Source organism: Cavia porcellus, unplaced genomic scaffold (genome assembly GCF_034190915.1).
Source record: "Cavia porcellus strain 051 isolate PalLab524CR breed Dunkin Hartley unplaced genomic scaffold, mCavPor4.1 scaffold_15, whole genome shotgun sequence".
Classification (NCBI taxonomy): Eukaryota; Metazoa; Chordata; class Mammalia; order Rodentia; family Caviidae; genus Cavia; species Cavia porcellus.
In genome coordinates this window covers 31,993,642-32,021,262 of record NW_026947498.1, presented here as the reverse complement: position 1 = coordinate 32,021,262, position 27,621 = coordinate 31,993,642, and the positions used below count along the sequence as shown (strand labels likewise).

The 27,621-nt window shown below is 35.9% G+C and overlaps 1 protein-coding gene and 1 long non-coding RNA gene across 4 annotated transcripts in view; one reads left to right on the top strand and one right to left on the bottom strand.

Moving 5' to 3' along the window:
* Window positions 1-21,851, bottom strand: part of Cadm2 (cell adhesion molecule 2) — a 980,415-nt gene extending 958,564 nt beyond the window's left edge. For 2 of the 3 annotated variants that reach the window (XM_063224757.1, XM_063224758.1), the window contains exon 1: window positions 21,049-21,718. In XM_063224757.1, the coding sequence (XP_063080827.1) occupies window positions 21,049-21,109 (61 nt within the window). In that variant the 5' untranslated portion in view covers window positions 21,110-21,718. Of the gene's footprint in view, window positions 1-21,048 lie in introns of all 3 variants that reach the window. The other variant, XM_063224759.1, reaches the window with a different exon arrangement.
* LOC106027586 (uncharacterized) lies at window positions 117-17,616 on the top strand. The gene is made up of 4 exons (XR_001201175.3): window positions 117-231; window positions 3,785-4,007; window positions 7,757-7,866; window positions 17,430-17,616. It is a non-coding gene; the product is annotated as an uncharacterized LOC106027586 (long non-coding RNA).
* Window positions 21,852-27,621: the final 5,770 nt, after the last annotated feature.

Sequence of the window (27,621 nt, the reverse complement as noted above, 5' to 3'; positions counted from 1 at the left end):
CATAGCATGTCTGCTAAAAAATAAAAAAAAAGTAGCCTGGCCTTTGGAAACCTTGACTGAATTATATAATGAATAGTTAACATGTGAGTCACACTTGAAACACAAGTATAAAGACAAAGCAAGCAAGGTTTCACTTGCTGCCTAAAACAATGCCGTCCACAGAACATAACTGTACTTGTGAACAGAAAAGCAGGAGACTGATCACTCCACAGACCTTGTATTCACACCCAGGTGAGTAGTACACTTTTTGGTTACATTGTTGACACCTGATTACATTTCTTTTCTGAAACCCATCTGTATAAAAATAAGATGTTCTTTCCAAGAACATATTTAATACTTTCAACAAAGAAAGATACTCTCTGTGGTTGTTATTTACTTTCAAAACAGAACAGAACTAAAAAGAGAAGGGGGCGGGCAAAGAAAAGGGAGAAGAAAGAGAAAAATGAATGAGTAAAAGCTGTCTGAACTCAAATAGAGAAATAGATGTAAGGTCCAAAATGCAAGGAATTTACCTTTAAAGTACACTGCTGCTGTAACACTTGAAAGTCACTTCTCTGTCAGTACTTACTTGCATATTTACAATCATTTTTGATTTTAAGATTCTTTCCCTCTTCTCCTTTCTTTCTCTAGCAAACTGGCCTAAAGTTAAGAGTTTAAAATGAAAGAATATACTACTATTTTCTTTCAAAATTTTCTGTGATTATTATCAGGGAGCTCCAAATCTTTCTCATTAGATTATCTTTTGTTGTTATGATACTGTTAAAAGTGGAGTACAAAATACCACTGAGCAATGTGCATCCAGAATTCTGAGGCTCTAACACACATTTTGTGTTTAACAATTACTGTGGGATTTTCTATCAAAAATTTCCTATAATTTTATTGAGTGTCCATAATGTCTGGACACACCAGCATTTTATTATGTTAATTAAATAACCCCCATGATTATTCTGAGAAGGATATCACAGTTCTATTTTTCAGATAAAACATCTTAACCTCAGGAATGTAAAATAACTTTCTCAATGTTACACAGCAAAGGAAGATCAGAAGGCAGCCCTGCTGGATTTCAAAATCATACCATGTTAGTTTCCTCTGCTCCCATGATCTGTGGTTGTTTCTCTAACTGCTGAACATAATACAAAATTGTAGCTTTGTGCTATTAAAATATTATTTTACTAGAAATTTCAAAATAATAAAATGTGAAAATCAAAGATAATCACACCATGTTAATTTCCAAAATGTCACTAAATAGATTTGAGAACATGCATATGTGTAAAAACTGCTGTTTATACTTAGCTGTTCATAATAAATTAATTTGAAAACCATTAATAGGGTAACTAAGGTGATCATCACCCTGCATTACATTTTCTAATTCTGTTCTTTCCATGGCAATTGTCAAAGTCCACAGGCTTAGAAATGCATGGAGGGGGAAAAATGTTCCCTGCAGCTGCAGCTGACTTTCTGGCAGACTCCAAAAGCAACTGTGTTGGCAGCTCAGCCAGGCATCTGGGGCTGTCGCTGAATTAGTCTGAGGACTGACCTTCTACATCGCCTATAAACACTTTACATTTGCCTTGCTCTGTAATGAAGGGAATTTAACTCTTTGTATGATTATGATTAGGGTTATTATAAAATCCTCTCTACATTAATCAATAAAACCTTAATTTTATGACATACTTAGAAAGGAAATAATAAGCATTTGGGTTTCTTCAGAACAAATTCCATTAAATAAAAGTGAAATTCTGGATTAGTTTCAAATTGTGAAAACTGGTTTCATGATGAGCTAGCTCATGATTTGAAGCCCTTCAGATCGCCAACTTTATCTTGAAGTGTGCACTTTTAAATCATCCAATGAGATGGAAAAAATCATCTGTTCTTTAGACACTAAGGATGCATTTCATCACATTCCATTTTAAAGTCTAGCAGTCCTATCGGGAAATTATTTTTCAGCAAAAATCTAAGTATCCTTGTAGTAGTTTAGGAGTATTACCTTTGCTTTGAGCTGTTACTTAAATTTAAAAGATGTTTACGGTACTTTTTGGTAAATAATCTTCATTTCTTGAAGTCTATTCCTGGAATCACTGTTTCCTTCTCCTGGCTTAAGGATATTTCTAAATATTTTTCCCAAGATACCATTTCTAGTATTCACAGATCCCATGATAGAAAATAATGTCAAAAGTCAGAAATACAATGAATACCTGTACATGCACTCCTATTTACTGACTTATGTAGTTGATTTATGTACTTATACAGCTGTAAGCATGCTCCAAAATTCAACACACACACAAGTATTTTAAATACATGCAAATGTGCATCAGTAGAATTTTATAAATTTTACTAGTAGTATATTTCATCCTTTTATAGCATGTTTGCTTAAAACTTTTCATATAATGGCAAAGAAATAATCATATCCTAACCTTTGCATAGCATATTCATTTATTTTATTTTAGCTACTGAATTATAGTCCATCTTAAAGTTGCAAAGTCTTTGGAGATGATCCAAGCCTAACACCCTGTGAGTAACTGACCCCTGGAGAGCACCCCGAGTGACAGAGGGAAGCAATGGCACAGTCATAATCAGAACTTTAATTCCTGAGGCCCTGTCCCTGGTCCTTTCCATTTACACTATGCTGCCTCTGAAATAAGATTTAAATAGGGTTGAAATGAGATCATGTTTAAATCTAAAGTGCAGTAGAGCTTATTTCAAACTTTCATCCAATTTTGCTAAAACATGTTTCTTATGTAAAATTTCCCATATGGCCTATTACGATATTTGGCTTTATTTTCTTCTCATAATTCAGTTACAATTTCATGGCTTCAGACAATTTCTGGTGTTAAATATACACACCCAAACAACACATGAGCACATATGCACTCAAATTTATATGTGTATCTTAAACTATTAGCAAAGATAAACAACCAACAGAGGAAATGTACAGTACCTCAAAAAAAGCATTATGACATTTCAAACAAAAAAACTGTTTTCTATTTTCATTTTTTAATGAACAGAAGTATAAGCACAATTACAAATGTTTTCAAACAATGTGCATATACTCAAATATGGTATTCAGCATATCTTTAAAAAGGACTTGACCTGTAGTCAGTCATAATAAATTTAGCAGATGTATTTTAAATACATTACCAAATTAATAAAGTTATTAATTTGATTTCTGTTCATTATGGGAAGTTGCTCAAAGTGTAATATTTTAAAAATAAACAGAAAAAAACTCACACAACAAAAACTTAGGAAACAACTACAGCCAGGCAATTTTCTAAGGTGAAAAATCAGAAAAAAATAAAAATAAATAAATGATATAAATATCTTTGTACTTGCAGAGATTACTAGCTAATAGGGAAAAGGAAAAGTATATTTATACAAATTAATATTGTAAATAGTTGCTGATAGCAATGCTAACATCTTAGATATTGGACTATTCCAGAATTATATACATGTTTAGATTTATTTCTTGATGTGTAGATTAGCAACTTCAATTCTTAATGCTTTTCTTATATCTATATATGTGACTAGAGTACACAAAGATATTTGCAAATGAGTTGACTGAGGAAGTTAGCTCCCCAAAATGTCAATCCTTACCAAATTAAAGATTTGAGTTTCAAGGGGGCCATGTTCTCTAGGAAACACCTGCTGATTTACACATTAAGAATTACGTGCTGAGAATTCTTTAGTAAGTTTTGCATTGTTTTGAAGTCAATATTGTATAAAAACAAATCAATGATGAAACCATTGCTGTTGCTAAAAATTATTTCTGTTTTGCTGTTTGTTCTAGTTTCAGGACTTAACATATGCACCCAATGAGAAGATACTTCTAAAACCTTGACAATTTGTAAACTGGAAAGCCCCACTAAGAAAAGGTTATCCAGTGATTGGCCTGCAAAAACACAGGAACGTTCTAATTATCGTACCCTATCACCTATAACAACACACTGTAAGGAGAATACAGCACCACTTTTTAAGACAAATTTGAACTTGGGACAATCAAAGGCAACCAAGTAAGATACATTTAGAATGTTCTCATTTTGATGTAAACTGTGTATGAGAATATGTTCAGTTTGTAGTAATGTATTTTCCCGCAAAGATTTTTCATTATTTTATTTCTTATATACATGACTAATATAATTTAGACTTACCTATTAATGCTATTACCAGTGTTCTTCCACTACAGATGTTTGATTGGTTCTGGACACACTGTACCAAAGATGATCATAAGTTATTATTCAGTTCCATTCAAATCTCCTTCAGCATAGGCCAGTATACACTGGGTTCATCAAAGCTTGATTTCCTGCTATGAGCTTTTTTATTCTATATCAAATCATATTTGAGATTCGACTTTCTATCAGGAAAATCAAAACATAGTTAAAAAGTCTACAACACCTATATCATTTCTATTATACTGTGCATGTTCTTTATTAACCTAGTTATCCGCAGCTATTTTTCTATATTTGTCACTCATTCTGCTATCACAGAAAGAAATTCACTACTCATTACTGTTTTCTTAGTAGTTGTTGGGTTTTTGTCAACCTTTTCAACTAAAAACACCTTTAGGTTCATGAGCTATAAATCTTTCAACACTAATTAAACATGTGCAACTGAAAATAATCCTCCATAGAAATTTCCAAAGAAACATTTGTAATGATGAGTTGCCACTCTGAATAATCTGTTTTCTGCCATTGATCACTAATTGTTTATGTTATGCTATACTACTGCAGATTAGTCTTCACTGCAAACAAATATGGATGAAGCTTTTTCCTATTCTAATGAAAGATCTACAAGAGTAACGGGCACAAGAAATTATCAAAAACATGTAGAACAATTTTGTTTTAAAATCTAGAGCCTCCATCAAAGAAGAAACATTGCCAGAGATGTGCCTGGCGTCTATCTATCTAGTTTTAGTTCTGAAACAACAACAAATCACCAGACTTACTCTCATAACCAGAATACCTGAAAGTGAGGGAGTATTTTTATTTAAAAACTTATACATAAAATATAACATCAAGCTGTTTTATTAAAATGATTTTATCCATTGGCAGTGAGATTTCTTCACATTTTAAGGTTATAGATATATAAAATGGTAGCTAACAAATCTTTCATAAGGCAGTTTTCACTTAATAGCAAATGAAAGCTTTCTTTGTGAAAGAATAATTCCATTTCTCTTTTGCAGTTCCTTCATTCTAAATATATTGAATATGTGTGACTTTTGTTTTTTTAGAGAGCCAGGCACAAGTGCAGAAATCTAATACTAGCTTTGCTTTTGTGTGATAATCTACAATATGTTATCTTGAGATATTCATTCTACATAGATGGTATTCTGTAGAACCATTTTTTAAAATTCTGTATTGATTTTTTTCTTATACAGGTAAAAGATTCACAAAATAGCAGAAAATATCAAGGGTTTTTCTAGTAAATTCATTGTATTTAAAAATAATGATATAATTTTCCCCCATTTAAAATAAAAGATATCCAGAACTGCAATTCTGCAAGGTCACACACTAGAACATCTGAAGTACTCCATTATTATCTTATAGATAGATCTTCATGAGAATAAGTTATATAACATACTTTTCAAAATGGCATTGAAAAATCATTTAAAAACCTAACATAATTATTTATGTACAGTACAAGATGATCTTAATGAAAAAAAAAAAAAAACTTCAATCATTGACGGTTTTTCTTCATTCCTGAAATATAAAGGTATCTAAAAGAAGGCATAATTATTTCCAAGAAAATATACCCCAAAGGTACCAATGTAATAAAGTTACATGTAATAAAGTTACATTTATTTAGGTTTAAATAAGTGTTGTATTTTGGATGATCAGGTACCACCAAGGTCACTGGAAAGCACAGTGATCTGAAGCGTGACAACACTAACAGGTCTGTTTCTTTGACAAGGAAGTAAATTAGTCACACAAAATTTCTTTTCATGAAACAGGTTTATTTTCTTTTGCTTAAACATTTAATAAAATTTCTTATATTCAAATGACATAAATGCTTTCTGGAACAGATGCATTTGTAGCACTTTCTATGAAAGGGACTCCAATTGTACAAATGTCAAAATTTTATCTTCTGACTCAATTATAAAAGTTTAGGCAAATAAAAGGAAAAGCAGAGTTTTAAATAGACTTATAACAAATATCTGAAAATTTCAGAATGTAATATATCTTCAATTTTAAAGAAAGACATGAGAGAAATAGTGAACTATGATATATGTCTTGCTACGTCTGTAGAGATTTTTACCTGCTGTATAATACTGCTAAAATTAAAGATCAAAGTCAACATACACTTAGTTGTTTAATAAAAAGAAATAATGCTACTCAAAGACCAAAGATGTACCTTCCTCATAAATTCACTGTATGAAAGTGTCTAACGAATCTGGAACAGGACAAAAAGAAGCCCCTGAAACACAAAGATGACCGAATAGCACCACCTAGTTCCCGCTATAAAAGTTTCCAGATATGTATGCATCTCTGATTGACTCGGGAAAACTGAATATATTTTCAAAATAAATCATTTAGCATAAAACTACACTCTGGAAAATTATCACCTGTCACAGAGCATTTACTTAAATTGCTTTAATTTTATAGTTTCTTATGAAATAAAAGTAATGTGAATGAGAATGGTTAAGCTTCTACCTGCATTTTACTGTTGTATATAATCCAAATAAGCAAGTCTTTAAATACATGCTAGACTACTTTGATTATGGCTTCCAAAGTGTATATAAATGTTAAACAGAATTACTTCATCTATTACAAATGTGTATCAATTCCAGGTGTATCATCAGCCAATAAATAGTAATGTTTAAACTACAATATAACCTACCATGAATATAGCATTCTTTCCACTTTGAGATCGTAATTCACTAATGAGAGTGACAAATGATGCCAAGAATATTCTCTCCGCTATGTTACATCATTGTATACAAAATTTCTTTTATTTTCAAAATTCCTAACTGGATCTCTATCTGTTCTCCTTTGTTTATAAGCTAGATATTTCAAAAAAAATTCACAGCAGACTCACCAGAAAGAAAGTCTCCACAAATGTTCCATCTGCACTCTCAAGAATTCATATTATAATAGTACAAGTTTTAATCAGGCACAATGTGTTATAATATAAACAAGGGATGGAGTTTTAATATATATGACACAGTACAGGGAGCACTATTCTGTGATAGGACACTTTAAAAAAATGTCTTCCCTGAGGGATCAACAGCTCTTTAAATGACTGTTGCTGGTAACATCAGAATTGCTCAAGCAGAACTCCAGCTCTAAAAAACTAAATATTGTTGCTTGTTACATAGATCCTTCTCCAGACCGCTTCTCCCCTACATTCCCCCTGCTGACCTGGTCATATACTGTTCTGGCCCACTGAGCCTTTATGAAATTAAATGAATCATCCTCTTGAACAAATCAGTTAGGATAGAACATGCTTGAATATTTCTTGTTCACTTGTCAGCTTCTTTCAAGTTGTATTAATAAAAAAAGAGATAAAGAAACTGGCATCCTACTGAGAATGTTTTCATGATAAACAACTGGAGGAAATGAAACCTCTTTAATCCAACCTTAAATAAGAAACATTAAAAGCTCAGTGAGTTTTATAACTTTGTTGTTAAATCAGTGATTTCACATTTTCAATGATATGTTCACATTCAGTATCTGAAAAGATACTATGATAAAAACAGAGTTTTTATTTTTAATTCAAAACAGAAAGAACGAAAGCAATATGTATTTTCATTTCTTTTTCTTAGACCACTAACTAAACTGTCAGCTTCCTGAGGGGAGAGACCATTTCTACCTTGGATATCCAGCATTTACAACTCTGCCTTCAAATAGATATGTACTGTGATCACTTTAGCAGGTATGTTATAAAATTAAAATGAATAAATTTTGTTTAATTGAATTAAATGCCATGAAAACTAATGTGTGTAGAAATTTCTATGAATACATCATATCCACAGAAATATGAAGTCAAAAAGAAAATTGAAAAATTCAATCTAGTCCACTTCTAATAATAAAAATGACTAACAGGTCAGCAATTTCCTAATCTTTGTAGTTTATCTGTAAATGTCATTTTATGATAAAAATGGTTACAAGATTAATTTATAAAATTAAAAAACAATAAAAAATCTGAGATTTACATAAGCATATACATCAGAATAAAAATATGAAAACATTAGGAACTGAATAACACACAAGATAAATATGAACAATTAAATTTTTGTATTTTAAGATCACAGTTCATGTTATCGTGCCTTATAAAACATCTTTATGTGGAGAGGGAAAAGCACTATTTCCATAGTTTGCAGTCATCTGTAAGATTTTCACAACACTGAAAAATGGATATGGTTTTGACCTTTCAATTTTCTCATGAGGAAACTAAGATGCAAGACAATTAACTCATGAAAGGTTTTAAGAGGCAGCCTACGTGTCTATAAAAACAGAATGGATAAAGAAAATGTAGTAATTCCAAAAAAATGCAGTACTATTATGCCATGAAGAATGATACAGTTGAATCATCTGTAGAAAAATGGATCCACCTTGAGACCATAATGTTCAGTGGCCATACATCAGGCACACAAGCTTATATATCACATAGATTCTTTTATATGAAAAACCCAAATTATAAATAAAGAGCTAAATAAAAGATAGATAATACCAAGTAAAGATAGAACTTTCTCAACTGAGAAAGGGATCAAGAGAAGAAGGGAGAAGAAAGGAAGGTGAGAGAAAGGAAATTTAAAAAGGAACTAAGATGAGTTATGTACATATACCAACTCCACACAGGGAATGCAAAATTATGTATTGCTAATATATGCTAACCAACAAAGAAGACAGCAGTATAAACTGGATGAGGACTCAGTTTCCTTGATTATTATCATGGCTTGCAGCTGCAGAAAATTTCCAAAATTCAAAGTCTTAATACAATGGAAGCTCTTCTCTTTAGAGAATAAAGAACTCTCCCTACAAAACTGAAGACTTTCAGCAGGCCACTGCACCAAACTTGCATAGTGATTTTGGTTCCGCTCTGTCCGCTGCTATGTGAACTCCATGGTGACCACGAAGATCTATTATTGCCTAGTTTCTCCACCATCACATCACTCCTCCAGCTATCTGCTGCTGTTTTAGCAGGAATATTCTAATCTCCCAAGTCTGTCTGCACTCATCAAAAATACAAGCTTTATGACGCATAGACACTTACTCTGTCATATCCTTAGAGAAAATATATTCTGCTTTGTTAGTAGTCCATCCTTGTTTAGTCAATACAATTGGAGAAAGCAAGATAAAAGTTAAAGTAAATGTGACTTAATGACCTCTACCAGAACTCTAAAAAACTATGAACTTCTTAGACTACCTACATTTTAGCTAGTCCATGGGAAATGAACTGATTCAGAGAATTGAAGTTTCATAACATCATTAGTCTTAACTACAGCATTTCTATGCCCTCCCCCCAAATAAAACCAGCTAGTAGACGTGAAATTTTAATATAAATTTTACTTGACTTTTACAATTAATTCATAAAATCTTACTGAACTTTGTTGTTATGTTAGGGGGCATGAAACCTTTTTATAAAGATCTTAGAACAATATTGTTTTGATGAATGACAAATTGTTTTTAATTTGGCAGTTCTGCACAAAAATAGTCTAGAATGCTTTGGTACTTAGTCACAGATGATGATCTTTCTTAAATTAAACTGAAATTCTGAGGAGATTATTGTAAACTAAAGAGTTAGGGCTGGGGATTTAGCTCAGTGGCATAAGCACCTGCCTTGCAAGCAGGCGATCATGAGTTCGATCCCCGGTACCGATAAAAATGAAAAAGACAAAAAAAAAAAAAAAAAAAAGAGTTAACACAAGGGTATAACACTTTGTCAGATTTTTGGTATTTCACATACTATGCAGTTACACACACAAATTAAGTCTTACCTAATCATAGACTTATAGGAACAGCCTCGATGAGTAAAAATCAGTAATACACTAAAGCATTTTGATCGAAACACTGAAAAAGTCAGGAACAACAAATTGAAGCATCCCAAACACTCCCTTTTATCAATTCTTACAAAGCCACGTCAGTGGAGTATATTCTCCTGTGCTGTGGATCGAAATAGTCACGCTTTAACACAAGTAAGCTTTTACATGCTAATAGAGGTTATAGAAAAATATAATGCTACAGGCAATAACCCTTAAAAACAGAGCTAGTTTAAACTACTTTATACATGTTCTGAAGGTGTATTTCTCCATGAGAATAACAGAGGGATTTTTACACGAGTAAATCTTAACCGAGTTAATAATACCTTTTCAAATATCAGGTTATGAAACAGTAAAAATCCAAAAGACATCAGAACAATTCATTTTTAAAATCTGAAGAAAATCTATGATTTTTCAGACAAGTTATGGTTCACTGGGACTTTTTAGCCAAAGTATTCTTTAGCACAATATGTGGCAATGTAGTCACCACACACCCGAGGGTCCTTTTCTTGCTTGGTGCTCAACTACTAACAACTATGTTTAAATTCTCTTCAGAAAGAAGTTAACATTCCCGTCCTACCTTCCTCTGTTTTCCAAACACATGAAAAGAACAACAAATAAAAGTCAGCCATAGCAAACATGCATTCTCAGTTGTTGAAGTATGACTAAGCACTAAAATAAACAAACCAACAAATATTTAGGATGTTTTTTAAAAAAGGAACAAGAACTCCTCCATCTGAGAGGGTACTCTGAGCCTCTACTTCAGGGACTAATCAGAGAACGTCTACTGTGTAGCTTGGCAATTACAAAAGCAGGTCAGTTGAACTCATAATCCTGCGGATCAAGGTCAGTTTTTAATTCCTCTCTGTTGATACATTTATCCAGAAATACCAGCCACTGCAAATAGAACAATAAGGCGATGTGGCTTCATATTTAACCAAATATCTAAGGAGACTAGAAATAAAAATCTGTAGGAAACAGGAAGCTGTAAGTCCTTTTTATTCCCAAAGAAACGTGCAAGATTTAAAGCTTTGAGGCAAATGTTTAGAGGGCAAATTTAAAGGGATTTCGAGTAAAAGCAAGGAAACTATGTCTTCTGAAGCATGCCATTATTTAAGATGTTTTGTGTTTCTCACAATGCATTTGGTGCTTATATAACATCCCCAAATGAAAAGTCATTGTAAATATTTACTCTATTTAGAATACTATATTGGCATCTTGGCAGTGATACCATAAATACTTAAATATCCTGATCCAACTGAAGAGTTGTGTCAAGATTAAATGTATTGGGAAAGAACTAATCAATCAGCAGAATGAAAACATTTCAAAAGCTACAAATTGTTGATGAGGCACTTGGAATAAAATGAACACTAAGATTTCAACTCTATGGTTTACCACAGGAGGCATACTACATAAAATGATGTAAAAAAAAAAAATTTCACACAAAGAGCTACATAGATCATAGGATAGACAAAATGTTCAGTTCTCAAGACATAAATGCTCAAGACAAGCAATAAGGGGCAGATGTCATTCTTTTGTGCACTAAAACTAATACATCAGACTCTGGTCAAAAATTCTATGGGTTCTAGACACCACCAGAATTTTTTAAGCCACAAATGTTTCAGAAGTATGGTTTATAAGAAAAAATTAGTTAAAATAGTTACTACATCAATTTTTGCAATGCTTTCCACATTCAGGGGCAATGGCACACAGGTGTTATTACCACCATTCTGATGAGCTGAAACCAGAAGATGGAAACTTCAGTCCCAGGGGTAGCTTCTTACAGTAGACTCTGTCTCTAGTACGTCAGTGGGAAGCCCTAGATACAGTCTCAGTACCACACACACACACCCAAAATTAAAAAAGGGTTTACACTGCCACAGCCATAAATAAATAACAATGTGTTTAAAAATAAACCAATATTTTTTATGACACAGTATTGAAATACATGTAAATAAAATGATACAATTAATATCACAGCACTTTAAAACTTACCATGAAGTATCTTCCTTATAAATTACAATCTAGCCACAGATAAGTCTTTTTAAAAAATACTCCTTTCTTTCTCTCACTCTCTCAACTTAAATGTTCACACTTCCTCAAATTGCATCCAACTTCCAAATCAAACACCAAAATATAATGTCTTAAATGCACTGACATTTGGCAGTCTGCATAGACTGGAAGCAATTCATACTACCTAGAAATCTAAGCCCTTGAATAATAACCAGCAAAACTTCAAGATCCTTCCAAAGCAAAGTCTGTTAATGGAAGAGTTAGGGAAAAGAATATTAACATAGGAAAATATCTGATTTTTTTAAGCAAGTTAAGGAACAATTCCTATTCAGAGTGAAGAATACACATTTTCCCTCATTATTTTGTTTCATTCCTAGAGCAAAGAACTATTTAGAAATAACAGATACTGTATTATGTATCACAATGATGAATTTAATTCTGCCTTGGCAGGGTAACTAGTAAATGCAGACTGTGAGTAACTCCTTGCTATTTTGGAGTCATAGATATATAATTGCCTTCAGAAACATCCTCCTCTGAATACCACCTACACATTAATACATGACAGTGAACTTACAGCCAGACCCCTGTTCTATCCCTCATGATCCCTGAAAAGGCTTTGAAATGAGGCCACGTGCATAATTAAGGCACACTGAATATCACAGTACATGTAACAAACTAGAGTATTATGAACCCTTAGGGGAACCTCATAGAACTAATACATTTTCTAAAGAAAGCTGCACATGAGTAAAGGGAGACTAAAATGCTAATTAGATTCTCTCAGTGAAAGCTATAGAAAAGTTGATTCTTCGATTCTGAAGTTGGACAGAGAATGGAACATTTGTATACGGAAAGACCGGAGAGGAAAAAAAAAAGAGCTTGACATAAAAGCCCTTCAATAGATGATTTACACAATTCCTGAGAAGACAAATGAAACAAAATAAAAATATTAACAGTCGGAGAACTACAAACCTCCTGAAGGGGTTAAGTATGAGAACTGATTTCGTATTAGGAAGGGATTATGCAACAACAGAGGGAAATACTCAGCCTGGCATATGCTAATTTAGTGGGCTTTGCCAGGAGTTTGTGTGTGTGCTTGGCTGGCTGACTCACATTCCTTTTCTCCTTTTTTTGCCTTTTTTATTACAAGATTAAGAAGGTGAAGCTGTCAAAAATGCAACCATAACAATAACAGAAATAAAAAAAAAACCTAAAGGAACATAGTACAAGTTTAATTCTTGCAAAATATTGAGATAGCATCTTGAGGGATCAAAGAAAAACACACAGGACATTTCTATTCAGAAATATCATCTGTTAGCAAACTCTTTTTTCTTCATTCTCCATTAATTTCTTTTAATGAGTATTTCAGGTTGGTAACATGGTCAGGGAACAAGAGTTATTATATTTCTGGAGCATACGATGGAAGCAGGGTTACTACATACACTTCAGCACATAAAATAGATCATAGTAGTAGAGGAATGACAATTAAATAGGAAGCTTATTATGCATTTTAATTTGCTTTGAAACATAAATATCCTAATTTATAACCCATTATTTCTGCTCCTTTCAAGTCTATAGTTTCAGCTTGAAAAACAGAGGGCATATAAAATATAGGATGAACAGAAGGTGTTAAGTGTCATGGACATTTCTTCCCCCAGGTTGGGGAGGGGAATACGTGACAAGTTATTGTAAAACGTGAATTTATTAAGAAAACAAGAACATACTGTACATAAGGTATGTTTCAAGATGATGTTTAAATGAGCATTAGAGGAGACACCTATATTTTTAAATGCAAATTATTTTTGCTCAGAAGCTAAAAATATTTCTTTGCAGGAACAAATTAATTGCCTTTATAAATTACACTGAATCAATATAACACTATACACTTAGCAATGAGCAGCACATTCTTGTTAGGAATGGGGCTTTCTCCCTCTGTTCCCAAAGACAACTTTAGATAAATAATGCAGCCTTACCGCCAAGTAATCATCATAAGATACACAAAATTATTGGAGACTCAATTTAACTTCTAAAAGGAGTTTTTTTCTTATAACATGAAATTATTTGCTATGTGTTCACCCTTAGGTTTAAGATTTTCTCAAAGCAGAAGAATGTTTATTTCCTTTCTAACACATCCTCAATGACGACAGCACCAGCCCTAGGATACTTCTTTAACTAGGAAAAGCCAAGAGCTTCCTCTTCTGCACTATAAAAGCTCAAGCTTAAATTTAAATATTTAAGTGGAAACAATTTGCTGACTCAGAGTTCCCACAAAAGTTGAACAATGAATGTTTTAATATTTACTTCAAGTATCTCTAAAATACACTGTGAACAATTAATGGCCAGTTCTCTTTAGAGCAGATTTTAAAGCTCTAGCCCTGTATCTATTCAGGTACCCAGAGATTCTCATCACTCAGTTCATTTGCACAAAAGAAGATCCATATTCTGTCACCTCTACTGCAGTTCCACAATTAAACTTGTGTGTAAGTGAAAGAGTTAATAGCTGCAGTCTAAGAAAATGAATTTAAATGTGGATTTCCTAGCTTCATTAAAAGGATGAAAGAAAACAATAACTAAAAACAAAACCCTTTTATCCTCAAATTCATTCTCAATGCTCCAAATTTTCACCATTTACAAAATAAACAAAGACATTCTTTAGTCTTAAAATATTGTAATATTTTAAACATGTATGAATGTACACATACATAGGTAAGTAACTAAGGAATGCTTCTAAGCACATCTCTGACTTTGGTATTAATTCTAAGTGACATATAATTAAGCAGAATATTTATTTCCCCAATTTTAAAATAGACTATTACTTCTAATATGAAAGCAATCTTGTATCTGTGTAAGGAAACTTACTGAACACATTAACAGGGCTAACTGGATTCATTCCTTGAATAAAAATCAATCTATATATTATGTTCAATTATACTACTCTATAATAAATAGGATCAAAACAAAACTACATTAGTTATTGCTACCTGATAAGGTTTCATGGTTGGTTCTACCTAATAATGGAGCACGGTTCTTACTTTTTTTTTTTTTTTTTTTTTTTTTTAAGAAAACTAACTGATGATGGTGCCTATATGATAACAAGGATTCAGAAATGTTTTATGCTGATGTGACATAACACAAGTCCAATTTATTTTTCCTAAACCCTCTGAACACAGACTGAACACTTAATTTTACTTCTTTTTTTAAAAAAATTACACAGGAAATGCTTTAATAAGATTTAGACTAAGATACTAACTCTTTACCCACTAAAGGAAAAATACAACAGTATTTCCCAGACCAACAGTTATTAGACCAAAAGTGCAAGCAATACTATTTTAACTTTGCTATTAATCTTCATTAAACTGACCTATGGTCCTGATAGTTTGTGAGGAAATAAAATGTCCACTAGTGAATATATAAAAATGTTGACAATTTTATTAGGATTTTTTAACTAAGCACCACTCAAGATATGTGCTGTCTCTTTTGCTTTGTCATAAGCTTGTGTGATTATAAATACTGTGGATTGTTTCTGGGCATAAAAAGCTAAAAGATAACACATGTTTACCACAGCCGGGAAGAGCGTTCCCATTTCATTCTCATGCCACATGACTCTTGCCTGTGTTTGCCTGGTGCAGCAGAGCACATTAGGCCTAAGATGCCATTTGCATCCTCACACAGCAGGGGGCTTTGGCTGTCACAGCTCCAGGTTAATCCTCACCCACCTCTTTACATAAGGAATCTGCAAAAGATGCCTTTTCTGGATCCTACAGAATTGCTCTCCAAAAATGCTTGACATTTTCAAATAAAATGTTGGCGATGAACTTGTCCTTTTTAAATATTTTAGGTTAAATGAGTAAATTTAAATTATGTCTTTCGTCTTCTTCAAGGGAAGAATTTATGATCTAATCTAATGTAAAAATCTCTGAGACTTTCATCATGAGAAAGAAAAAAAAATAGATTATAAAGCATGTGAAGAATGATTAGATAGAATTTATTTAAAGACAGGTATGGAGAACTAGTTATACTTTTCTTTGGGAATCCTGTTTCAAAAACCAGTTTAAGCCTACAAGATATCAAATTAGGTAAATGACTTCACAAAGTAACAGTGCTGCTATCTAGACTTTTAACTCTATCAAAACTAATTAAAGCATACATATTTTTCATTCTAAATTCATTTCTTATGCTTGGACCCAAATGAGGATAATAAAACTGCACAGCTATTGTGTGAAAAGCCTAGGACTTGCCCTCAGAAGGCTTACCTATAATAATCTTTGGGTAGCAGAGCTATAAACAGGGTATATGAGACCAACATTTGCTAATAGAACAAAGACTTCTAACTTCATCTTTGAGTTCTGCTTCTTTGATTTGTGATTTTTTCCTGCCTCATCAACCCTGAGCCTACTACTACACATCAGGGGACTTTGCTGAGGAGTCCTACAAAATGTATTCTGATGAGGATCTTCACAATAACATCATAAAACACATGTCACTAGTATAACTGTCGTTGTAGTAGAGGTCTCCGCCATACCATTAATTTCCCCCTAACTTCTTCCTGACAAATAAGTCTAACGTGTCTCCATCAGCAGACATCCCACTGGCTCCTTACTGTAAAAAGAAAACTGATGTCATCAGAAGTTGGTTCCAGGCCACTTTCAAATGCACGTTCAGGATGTCTTCCAATATTTTTGCACTTCATTTTGCTGTTTAACTGAGTTAAGTGATATTTTTTTCTTTATGAAAAATAACACTATCTCACTGTTTAAATGCAAGGCAAATAATTTTCAAGTGTCTGATCTTCTAGTGGAGGACACAGGAAGAGTCATCTCAGCTGAAACTTGGCTTTGTCACATTACATTCCCAGGGTTCTGATGAAACGGGAAACAACAACAAGGCCAGTTTCACTTCCTAATTCAAAATTAAGACACCACCACTTTCAGAAATTTTCTTAATCACTAACTGTCAGCTATTTAACTTTTAAGTCACAATGTTTGTTTTTTATGCATAGATGCCAAGTCAAAGTACATATTAATTTTAAAAAATGAGGAGCAAACCACATATATTCCAAGAATTCCATCTGGCATAGGAACAGAGCTTGACACTACAGAAGTTCTTACAGGTAGAGGTAAAAGAGTTGGAGAGATATGCTTTGGGGAAGTATTACTATTACATGAAGTATATACAAATACATATAATACATTGTCTTAACATGTTTCCAAAGGTTAATGGTACATACTGAAGGCTAAGTAATTTGTATGTAAAACTAAGCATTAACCTGCAGATCTTTCTTAGAAAGTGAAATGTTGTTAATCTTTCACATTGCAAAAAACACAAAGCCGCCAATACTTGGTCAGGATGTATTTTTGTATAAGATTAACTGCTAAAAGGAGATGAGGTTCTCAACAAATCAGGTCTCTTTATGCATGCCTGTTTTTCTTATATTTGCCCTTCCCAGGACTGTTTCCTGTGTTACACAGCAGCCTCTCCACCTTTGCTGTGCTTTCTCAGATTATGTGGAAGCAGATGAGGCTTTAGTAAGAGGAAGCATTTGAATTGCATCTATTCCACGGCTACAGGAGCTCTCAGTTACAGGTGGCAAGGTTTTGCAATCCTCATTTTGAATAAAAGTCATTTCTCTAGTATGTCCCCTGCCCTCTCTCTAGCTTTTTTTTTTTTTCTTTTTCTTTCTGACAGGGGATAAGAGGAAAAGATACTAACGATGAATAAGGTTTTGTTATTAAGTAATTTACATTCCAAGTTATACTTCTGTTAGAAACAAATGTTTTATTAGAAACACATCTATTTTCAACCTACTTGCCTAAAGATTCACTGAAGAAAAACAGGTAGGTCTTATAAAATACAACTATACAAACCTATTTTCCCCTCTTTTTCAATCAATGACTTTTTACCTCTTGCTTATCACTTCACCTATTAAAAAAATCAGAATAATTATGCTTTCCAGGAAAAGTAAAATAGGCAAAAATGTAAAACATGGTTAATTAAAACACAAGATACATTCAAATGAGTTTTGTCCCAAACAATGAAAACTGCAAGAGAAAAAAATAATAGTACAAATAGTATGAGGGGTAAATAAATTGATTGGTATTACTTAAATGCCTGAATATTTCTATAGAGCTGATGAGGCTAAAAATAAGAAGCTGTTGACTGACTCTAGCATTTGCCTAGTCATAACTACTGAGAAGCATTACACACTCCCCTAACCCAAATCATCTGCTTACTAGTACCATCATCGCCCTCTCTTCCTGCACACAGGAAAACCTGCTAAGTATTTAATCTGCGTCCAAGAATTAAAGCCTAACCAATACCTAATAAAGCAGCAGGCTAATGGGAGAAGCATAAATCTGTAGCCCAAAGCAATGTTTTTAGGCATGAGCAACTGGAGCAAGACCAGATAAAACCGACAAAGTGTGCTGTGTCTGTGGAAGCAGTGTTTGGTAAATGTGAGACAGCCACAAAAATGAAGAGACAGTCCAGTGGTGGGCTTCATCCTCTCCTCCTCTTTAAAAAGAAAAAGGAGAAAAAAAACCCTCCTCTTCTTTCTGTAAGTGTATATATATGGTCTCCTTCTAAGCACACAGATTTAGTTGGACTGGTGCACTTCTCCAGTTTGCTGTACAGGATGCCTATTTATTTATTTATTTATTTGGACCTGATGCTAGTGCTCACGCTGGTTGCAGTGGTGCATTTGCTCTGTCACACTCACACCCCTTCCCAGTTTCATCTCCCTGGTTGGCTGTGAAAAGCAGCACTGTCTTAATCATTGGTTTACATACTCAATAAAAGAGCCCCATGCCTTGAATGTCGGTGATGGAATCTCTCCAGGTTGAAAAAGAGTAAATTCTCCTCCAGGCTGAGAGAGAGAGGCACCAACAGACAGCTATTTTTGCAGAACACTGAAGAGACAATTCACGGGGAAATGTTGAAGGAAGACAGGATGCAACCCCCAAGTGCAGTGCATGGCCCACATGCTCTATAATAAATAATTTCCGCGAACCAGCCCAGCAGTCTGTGCGATGACCAGCCAGGGCCAGCACACACAGATTGGCAGGGAAAACACATCCCGCGGTGTCAAAATTTTCATCGCAATCACCAAATTAACTGATTTCCCCACATCACACTCCCCTATCTGTCGCACGCCGGCGCGCGCGCAGGAGCACAGAAGCACACACACACACAGGCACACACACACTCAGCACAGCACAGCTGAAAAATGCAAGTTACTGAGAGGTGAATTAAGGTCTCCTGGAGGGTGTTTCAGCATGGATTAGCAGCCCAAGAAATGTGTTAGCCACCAGGGTTACTTGAGCTATGGTGGGGGTGTGCAAGGTGCCAAACGGGATGAGGTGGCAATAGGAGGTGGAATGTCTGCCTTCCCGGAGATTCTGGCATACGACATCGGAAATGTATAGCCATCGTAAAATACACATTACTATAACATATTCTAGGAAGTATCTCTGTGTGGTCAGTTAATTAGTTCAGGAATATTCAGTCTTCTTTTACATTCATGAATAAGCACAAATAAAATACGGTCCCCAGTCTACATCCCAGAAGCGGGTAGAAGAAAGGATGCATTCCAAGAACTTGCTGAAAGATGGTTCATTGACCTCATTTAAATCCTCCAAAGGCCGATTGGGTTTTGCACGCCTGTGGGTGTACGTGCGTCTTACTTTTATATCCCTTTAACCTAGGGGCAAACATATTTGATCAACTTCATCTTTCCTAGGGATACCCAAATGATGCAGCTGGGTTAGAGGTGGGCAAAAGATTTATCAAGAAATCAAGAGTCATCTAGGTTTAAAAAAATCCTACAGCCTATCAATCCTCCCCACATCTCACACTCTGGCCACATCGCTATAACACTCTTCAAAGCCACAATCTTCAGCCTTAAGGCTCCTGCCCACCAGCCCTAGCACGCCTCCTCTGCCTCCTCCACCACCCAGAAGTGTGCTCTCCCCATTCACTCTTTCTCCGTGCACTGCCTTGTATTTCACTATCAGCATCCTCTTCCTATTCCACAGGGCCCCTCCCTCCCTCCCTCTTCCAAGAGAGGGTCTGGGAAAGTGAGCCGGGTTCCCTAGTCACTCTGCACCCAAACCCAGTGATTTGCATAATAACAGTGTTTTGTGCAGTTCCCCTCCACTGCGGTCACAGGGGTTCTGGCAATTCACGTGAAAGGATAATATTAATTACGGAAAGAAGCGGCAGGCAGAGGATGGAGAGGCAGAGTGACAATCCCTGAGCAGTAAAGTAACTGCTAGGGAGCATGTATTTCTTTGCTGTAAGAAAAACGAAAACGACACAGACTGAATAATAAAAAGTCGATGTGATGATAAAGTGGGTTTGGATCTTTAAATTTTTCCCTTCCTCTATTTCTTGGTTCATTCACTGGTTCCCTTTTCTTTTCCTCATTCCCTCTCCCTTACTCTTTTAAAATCGCAGACTGAGTCTCCCCTCTCTTCTGAGGTGAATGACACATCTCACAACACATTTCCCCCCCGGGATGTTATTGCAATGCACACTGTGCAGCCTCTGCCGTGTTCTCGCCTCCCGGTAGCTCGCTCTCGGGGTCTCGCACACTTTTTTAAAGACACACGGATCTGCCGAGGGTGGGAAGCAGGGGAAAGGGAAAGGCGACTCGCCTAGGGGGAGGTTGAGGAGACGCCGGGAGACAGAGGCTCGGCGGAGAGCGCGAGGTGGAGGCGGTGTGGGGGCGGTGGGAGGGTGCGCTGTCGCGGGAGGCACAAGTTGCCAGCCAAAAGGCGTGGGAGGGAGGCGCCAGCGCGGAGGGAGCGAGCCGTGCGGGCGGCTCAGGTGAATGAAAAGGCGAAAGGTGCCGCGTGAGGGGCCGGCGACCGGCGCAGGGCTGAGCCCCGCGCCAGCCCCGAGTGGCCGGGCGAGCCGCCGGCCCTGCCGCACCGGGGAGCGGGGGAGGGGGCGGAGATCGCGGGGGACCCTGCGACTGGCGGGGAGCGCGGAAATGCGGGGTGGAGCGGGGACGGCTCGGCGGGGAATGGGCGTGAAGTTGCTGCTCCCCGCGGCGGGGCGGAGATTACCTTGTAGCAGGAGCCCGCAGACGCTGTAGAAGCGGAGCACGGCGCTGCGTTTCCAGATCATGGTCCCTGTCGAGGGGTGCGGGCAGGAGCGAGGGGCGCGCAGATGCTGGTGGCCGCGCACCGAGCGCAGGCTCCGCCGGACCCACGCTCCCCGCCGCTGCGGAGCTTGAACCCGCGACGCGGATCGGCGGCGGCGGCAGCGGCAGCGACAGCAGCGAAGCACCCGCAGAACGCGGTTTCGGGGACGAAATAGTTTCTTCTCTTCCTCCTCCTCTTCCTCGCAGCGGTGCAGCGGCGACAGCCGGTCAGCCCGGGCGAGGGTTTGGAGCTCGCCTTCCTCCAGGCGCGCACAGCAAGTCCCAGCGCCCGCCGGGGCTCCCCAAGCAGGCGGTGCAGAGATGCAGGGGTGCCGGGGTGCCGGGGAGGTGCGAGCAAGGGCTGCGCGGAGTGGGGAGGTCGCGGCGGGGAGGGGTCGGGGCGAGGGAGCAAGCAAGCAGCGCCGCCGCCTGTGCTCGGGGCGCCCGGGGTCCTGGCAGGAGGGGTGGCAGCGCTGGCAGCAGCCCTGGCGGCGGCTCCCGGATGCTCGGGCTGCAGCGGCGGCGGCGGCGAAGGCAGCAGCGGCGGCGGCAGCTCTAGCGAGCACCAGACACAAGGGCAAGCTCAGCTCCGCGGAGGCCCCGCCCCCACCCTGGCCAGGGATAGGCACCGCCCCCCGGCCAATGGCAACCCATCCGCCCACTGGGCTCGGCCAATGAGAGCAAAGGATGGGAGGAGACAAGCGCCGGGAAAAACAAACAGGCTTCTCAAGGACCCTTCGGGCAGGAAGAACTGAAGCCCCCTTTTAAGGCACTCGGGTCTGGCCTCACCTCTGCAGAGGCGTCGGGCTGTTAGGGACCTGGGCAGTCACCGACCTCATTAATCAGTGCTGCGCACTCGCAGAGAGTTCGACCTATCGCCACCGCGAGGGGGCGGGGTTAGCCCTGGCCCCAGCAGGTTCTGGAATCCGAGGTGTCTGAGCTGGGTCCCGGGTGCGAAGTTCTTGCGCATATTTGGGCGCGGAGCGCAGATGGTGGCTGCCCCTGCCCACTCACCAGCTGCGGTTGCAATGTTCAACGCTCCAAGCAGCAAAAGGGAAAGATTGCAGAGGGCGTGGGAGAGGCTAAGTATAGGGAGCAAAACACCTACCTGCCTACCAGACCTTGTGTGGCAGTCTTGTGGAGAAAATTAGTTTGCTGTTACTCTTGAGAGTTTTGATTTAGGCCAGGCGCACATGTCAGCAGAGCCTGGTGAATGAGATTATAGGTAATGGTATCCTGGTTCAAATCTCATAGCTGTCACTTGTTGCTTAATATTTGATGCCTATTTGAACGTTTAAATCTGAAGCGTCTTCAAATGCAAAACAGGGAGAATAATAGTGCTTAACTCTTGCAGCTTTTAGGATTAAATGACAAGGCAAACATACAAGTGCAGAGCCATGGCATGTGTATGGCCCTTATAAATGGTATCTCTAGGAGTGAAGTGGGATTTTTCTAGTTTGGGATAGCAGGAAATATCAGCAAGCCTTTTTTTTTTTTTTTTTTTTTTAAAGTGTTTTAACAATTTTTTAGGAAGGAATAGAAGCAGAGTTGTATTTTCCTCAGGGGTGCAGCCAAAAATGATAGAAAAACCCTCTTAAATCTGCAAAGATCCACCACTAAAAACAGCATCCCGAAAAGTGTACTTCAGAAAAGGAAATATAAATGAGCAAGACATGAATTAGAAACTGTTTCTAAGTTAGCTTAATTCCCAGGTTTTTTTAGTATAACCATTTTTTAATTGAACCAAATTAGCAGATGATGGACTAGTTCAGTAGCATTGAATCACTCACACCATAAAGTGTATGGCTTTGTTTGAAAAGCCATACAATAGAAACCTGCAAGCAAAAAAAGACAGAGGAAAGATGAGAACCAAAATCAATATTGATGCCCTTCACTCTCTTGCATTCATAGGTTACTTTGCCACAACCTTTTACAAATTCAACCCTTGCCTTTTAACTAATGACCCATTTATTTCTCTGTCCACCCTTCTCCCCGGGTCCTCAAAATTAAAGTGCAAAATGCCCACAATAAAATTGCAAGCAAGCTCTGAAAGAGGATGTGTGAATAACTTCAATGTAGGAAGTAGCTACCTTCTAGGTTTCAACTGTCAGGAAAGTAAGGAATGCCAGTAATATTTCCCTCATTTAAACCATTGTGAGCATCAAAAGGTGATATTCTAATATTATTGATTCTTGTTTAGGGTTTAAGTCAAGGAGAATATAATAAATGAGAATGCCAAAAAAAAAAAAAAAAAAATCGAGGTTTTTTCTTGAAATGGTAGTTGGGATTCCTGAGTCCTAATGCACATTCTGCTGTATTACCTTGGGAATGGATTCAACTGCCCTGACCTTCAGTGTACTGATGTATGTTAAGAAGCTGAATTGGAATACTTCTAAAGTCAACATGAGCTTTAAAAAAAAAGCATTATTCTAAAATTGTTTCGTACAAGAAAATAACTCATTTGAACATGACTATTTCAGTATCTGTGATACTCTCAAATAGATCATGTTCTGGTTCTTGTTGATAACTATTAGATCAAGAAGCATATTTGAAATAGCCTCTAGCCTTGATATTCAATATGTAGTCTTCAGAATAGCAGCAGCAGCACCTGAAAATTTGTTACAACTGCAGGGTGTCAAAGCCAGCATAGGACTTACTGAAGCAGAATCTTCCCTGCCACAAAATCCTGCACCAAAGTTTGATAAACACTGGATGGTAACACAGTTTTGTCATTTCATCTCTCCCTCCCCCACCCCACCCAAGGGGAATCTTAGTGTTTGCAAATGAACATAGTCAAAATGCTCAGAGAATTGTTGATGCATTACTATGAAAAATAAATATTTGTGTATGAAGATACACAAATGGTTCTTGTAAACTACAAAACAAGTTAATTTAACTAATAGTTTTAAGAAAAGTTTGATTATTAGGAGTCATAAACTTTCGTAACAGTATAGATTTTTAGTCCACACACCCAGAGAGCTGGCAGACCAAGCCTACACATACCTCAGTTCTGGGGAAAAAACACCCAAAACGTAAGTTCTCCTCACTTGGTTAATGGCATCTTTATATGCAAAGCATAAATTCTGTTTTTCAAGTAATCTGTAGGTAGTATTAATAAATTAATTTTAAAATATGTAACAAAGGGGTAAAGTATGTAATAAAGGGTAACAAAGTCTTTCAATATTTTAGAAAAATAAACTTTCATTGAATAAATAAATTTATGTCTGAGATTTAATAATTCTTAAAGCAGAATTAATATTTTTAAATATTCATTAAATAGGTTGAATGACATTATCGTATACATGTACAGTATCTTCTGTAATAGTGAATGCACAAATTGCCTGACCTCTTTTGAATCATCAATGAATTAATTTCATAAATTGCCAAAAGATGGCATCTATTCCTATATCTCTGTACGCAAAAGGCTTAAATACTAAGCCTGCATGGAAATTTTACTTAAATTCCTTATAATTAATCCCTGTATTATCACTTCACAGGATAAAACATCTCTACATATTTACTGTTTTAACACACATTGAAAAAGGAGAGAAATTAATCTTTTGCTGTAAATGCAAGCCATTCCTTTAGCATGCCTTTTGTTAAATATAGTTCTTAAATTTCCCTGTGTTAATTGTGATACCACAAAATCTCAGTTGTACCATGGGTATTATATTTTTGACAGAGTACCCACAAACTGAGCCACATTTATACTTTATGAGTATTTCAATAGTATTTTGAACAACTTAGGACTTATCATGCTTGTAATCTTTATGACTTTTTCTCTACTGGGAGCAAAGTAAATTGCTACAAATTTAATTGTGGTAAAAGTTATTACAATAAACATAGGAATGGTACAAGATGTCTCTTTTTGGGTTAGTCAAAATATTTGTATGTTTCTTCCACAATGTTAAATTGAGGTGAAATATTAAAATATTTTAAAATATACAATCATTACAGATACCCAGGACTCAAAATCTAAAAATCCATGCTAAACTGACTCTCATAGCAAATTGACTCATAGTAAATTGACCTAGAAAAAGAAATTTCATGGGCTGGTGAAAATGGAGACCATTGTGTAAGAAAATTAGTTTATCGAGTAGAGGAAGCATTGATTGTCATTCTCCTTGCTCTCTAGGATTTTACATATGATGTTAGCAACCTATGTTGCATACATATTAACAATTCACAGGCATAATACAGCTTTTACATAGCATAATAAATAGGATATGATATCTACATATGTATATATGTGATGTTTAAGATAGATTATAGTAATAGTAAATACATTTAAATGAATTTTAATGATATTTTACTACTCTCTATAAAATATTTAGTGTATTTCTTCAGAATTATGACCTTTTATTGTAACCATCTCACCCCAAATGTCTTATTACTAAAATTTCAACTGATGTTGATGGCACTGTACAAAAGTGATGAAAAGAAATTCACAGATATTCAGAAATTTACAACCTCAAGATGAGCTTTTTCTTGTTGTTTGCATAGACACATCAAGTAGTAATATTATTAACATTTACACATTCTCTCATTTTAAAATATGTAATCAAAATATGTGGAAAGAAAATGACCTTGTGATCTAAACAGTATAAAGTATATCTCTACGATGATTGAATATAAATGACCTAAAATATGTGGCCATGATACGTCTTCTTAAACTGAATAAGAGGGATAATTTTATACCCTAGACTTTTCCTTTCCTTCAGACAAGCAAACTATCACTCTGCTTTGTGGAGAGCCACAGGATTCTGGAACTTCCTCACACATAATCTCTAAAACAGAAATTTTACACTTTTTTTTTTCTTTTTTCTTTTTATCGGTACCAGGAATTGAACTCATGACTGCCTGCTTGCAAGGCAGGTGCTTATGCTGCTGAGCTAAATCCCCAGCCCCAAAACAGAAATTTTAGACCACAGATGACTGGAAACATTCTCAAGATGAATTTCAACTTTTGAACATATTAAAAATTAAAAACAAAATAAAGAAGTAAGAATAGTATCTTCTTTTAAACCAATTTTACTATTTACTTATGGTAATATAAGTTTATGTATATAATTTTTCTTGGACACTCTTACTGGAGATCATCATACATGTACTTTTCTTTACCAAGGATTCTCTTTACCTGGGATATCATCAGTGAATGGTGTTCATTGATCACTCTGCTTCTCACCATACACATCCTAGGTGGGCACTGTATACCTCGTTCTGTATTTCTTCATGCCTTTTATAAACCCAAAGTTATATCACTTAAATTGTGAGCTGACTTGTTTGTCAGCTAGAATATAAGATGCAAAAATGCAGAAACTAGGGCATGTTGTCCGGAGTTTAAGCTACTAAAAAAGGACTGAAACATAGTAATCACTCAATATGTGTTTGATAAATGAATGATAATATCCACTCAAATCTGAATATGCTAATTTAATGTGTACAAAGTCAGACTCCTTTATCATTTTTCTGTATGGGTTTTTCCCCTTGGGTACCATTTAATTTAATAAAAAATTCTAAATACATAGGATCTCAACAATTCTATATTTAAATAAATTCCACTTAGATGCTGTGTACAATTTTTTTTTGATTTCATAAATATACATAGGTAGCATAGACATTTAGCAAAAATATTTTAGCGATACAATTCCTCATACATCATCATTGTTGACTATTTCTTAATTATTTCTAATTTCCTCAACAAGTAATTTGAAGTAAATTGGTAGGAATTAGTATCATCATTTCTATAAAATGTGTATGTTTTAAGTGTCAGTGATTATTCTCAATGTAAGTCCTTGTATTCTCTTGTTTTAGAATTATTTTGTATATATTTTAATATATATATATTGTATATTATAATATACATTATTATATAATACATATAATTAATATATAGTTTACATATTATATATTACGTATATTATATATTTTATATTCTTAAATAGCATATTGCTATTTAATAGAACTTCTCTTAAAATATAGAAGACTTCTATGAAATCATCAGCCAGGCCAGACTAATAATACTAAAATAAACTCAAGACATCATAGTTGATGCGGATCCACAAAAGAGGCTGCATGTGTAACTCACATAGCTAAAACAAATCAATGGTAGGAAAAAAGAGTTACAACTTTTGCTTGATTCTTGGTGACCCTCAGATAAATTATATTATTTATAACTCCACTATTTTAGCAGCCAATTAGATCTACATTGATAAGGGATATATAATCTGTTTTTCATTAAAATAAAAAACAATGCATTATATAATATATAATATAAAAAGCAATATAATATATAATATAAAAAACAATGCATTTTTAAACATCAAGTACTAACAAGTACTAAAAGGACAGAAAAAGTAGAAGGAAAAGAGTCTGGAAAGGAAAATACAAGTTTATAGTACAAGTTTAACAAGTATGGCTTGGGATATATTTCAGCAACATAAGGGCCTGTTCCTCAGGTACAAAGGCCTGAATTCGATTCCAGGCACCAAAAAAC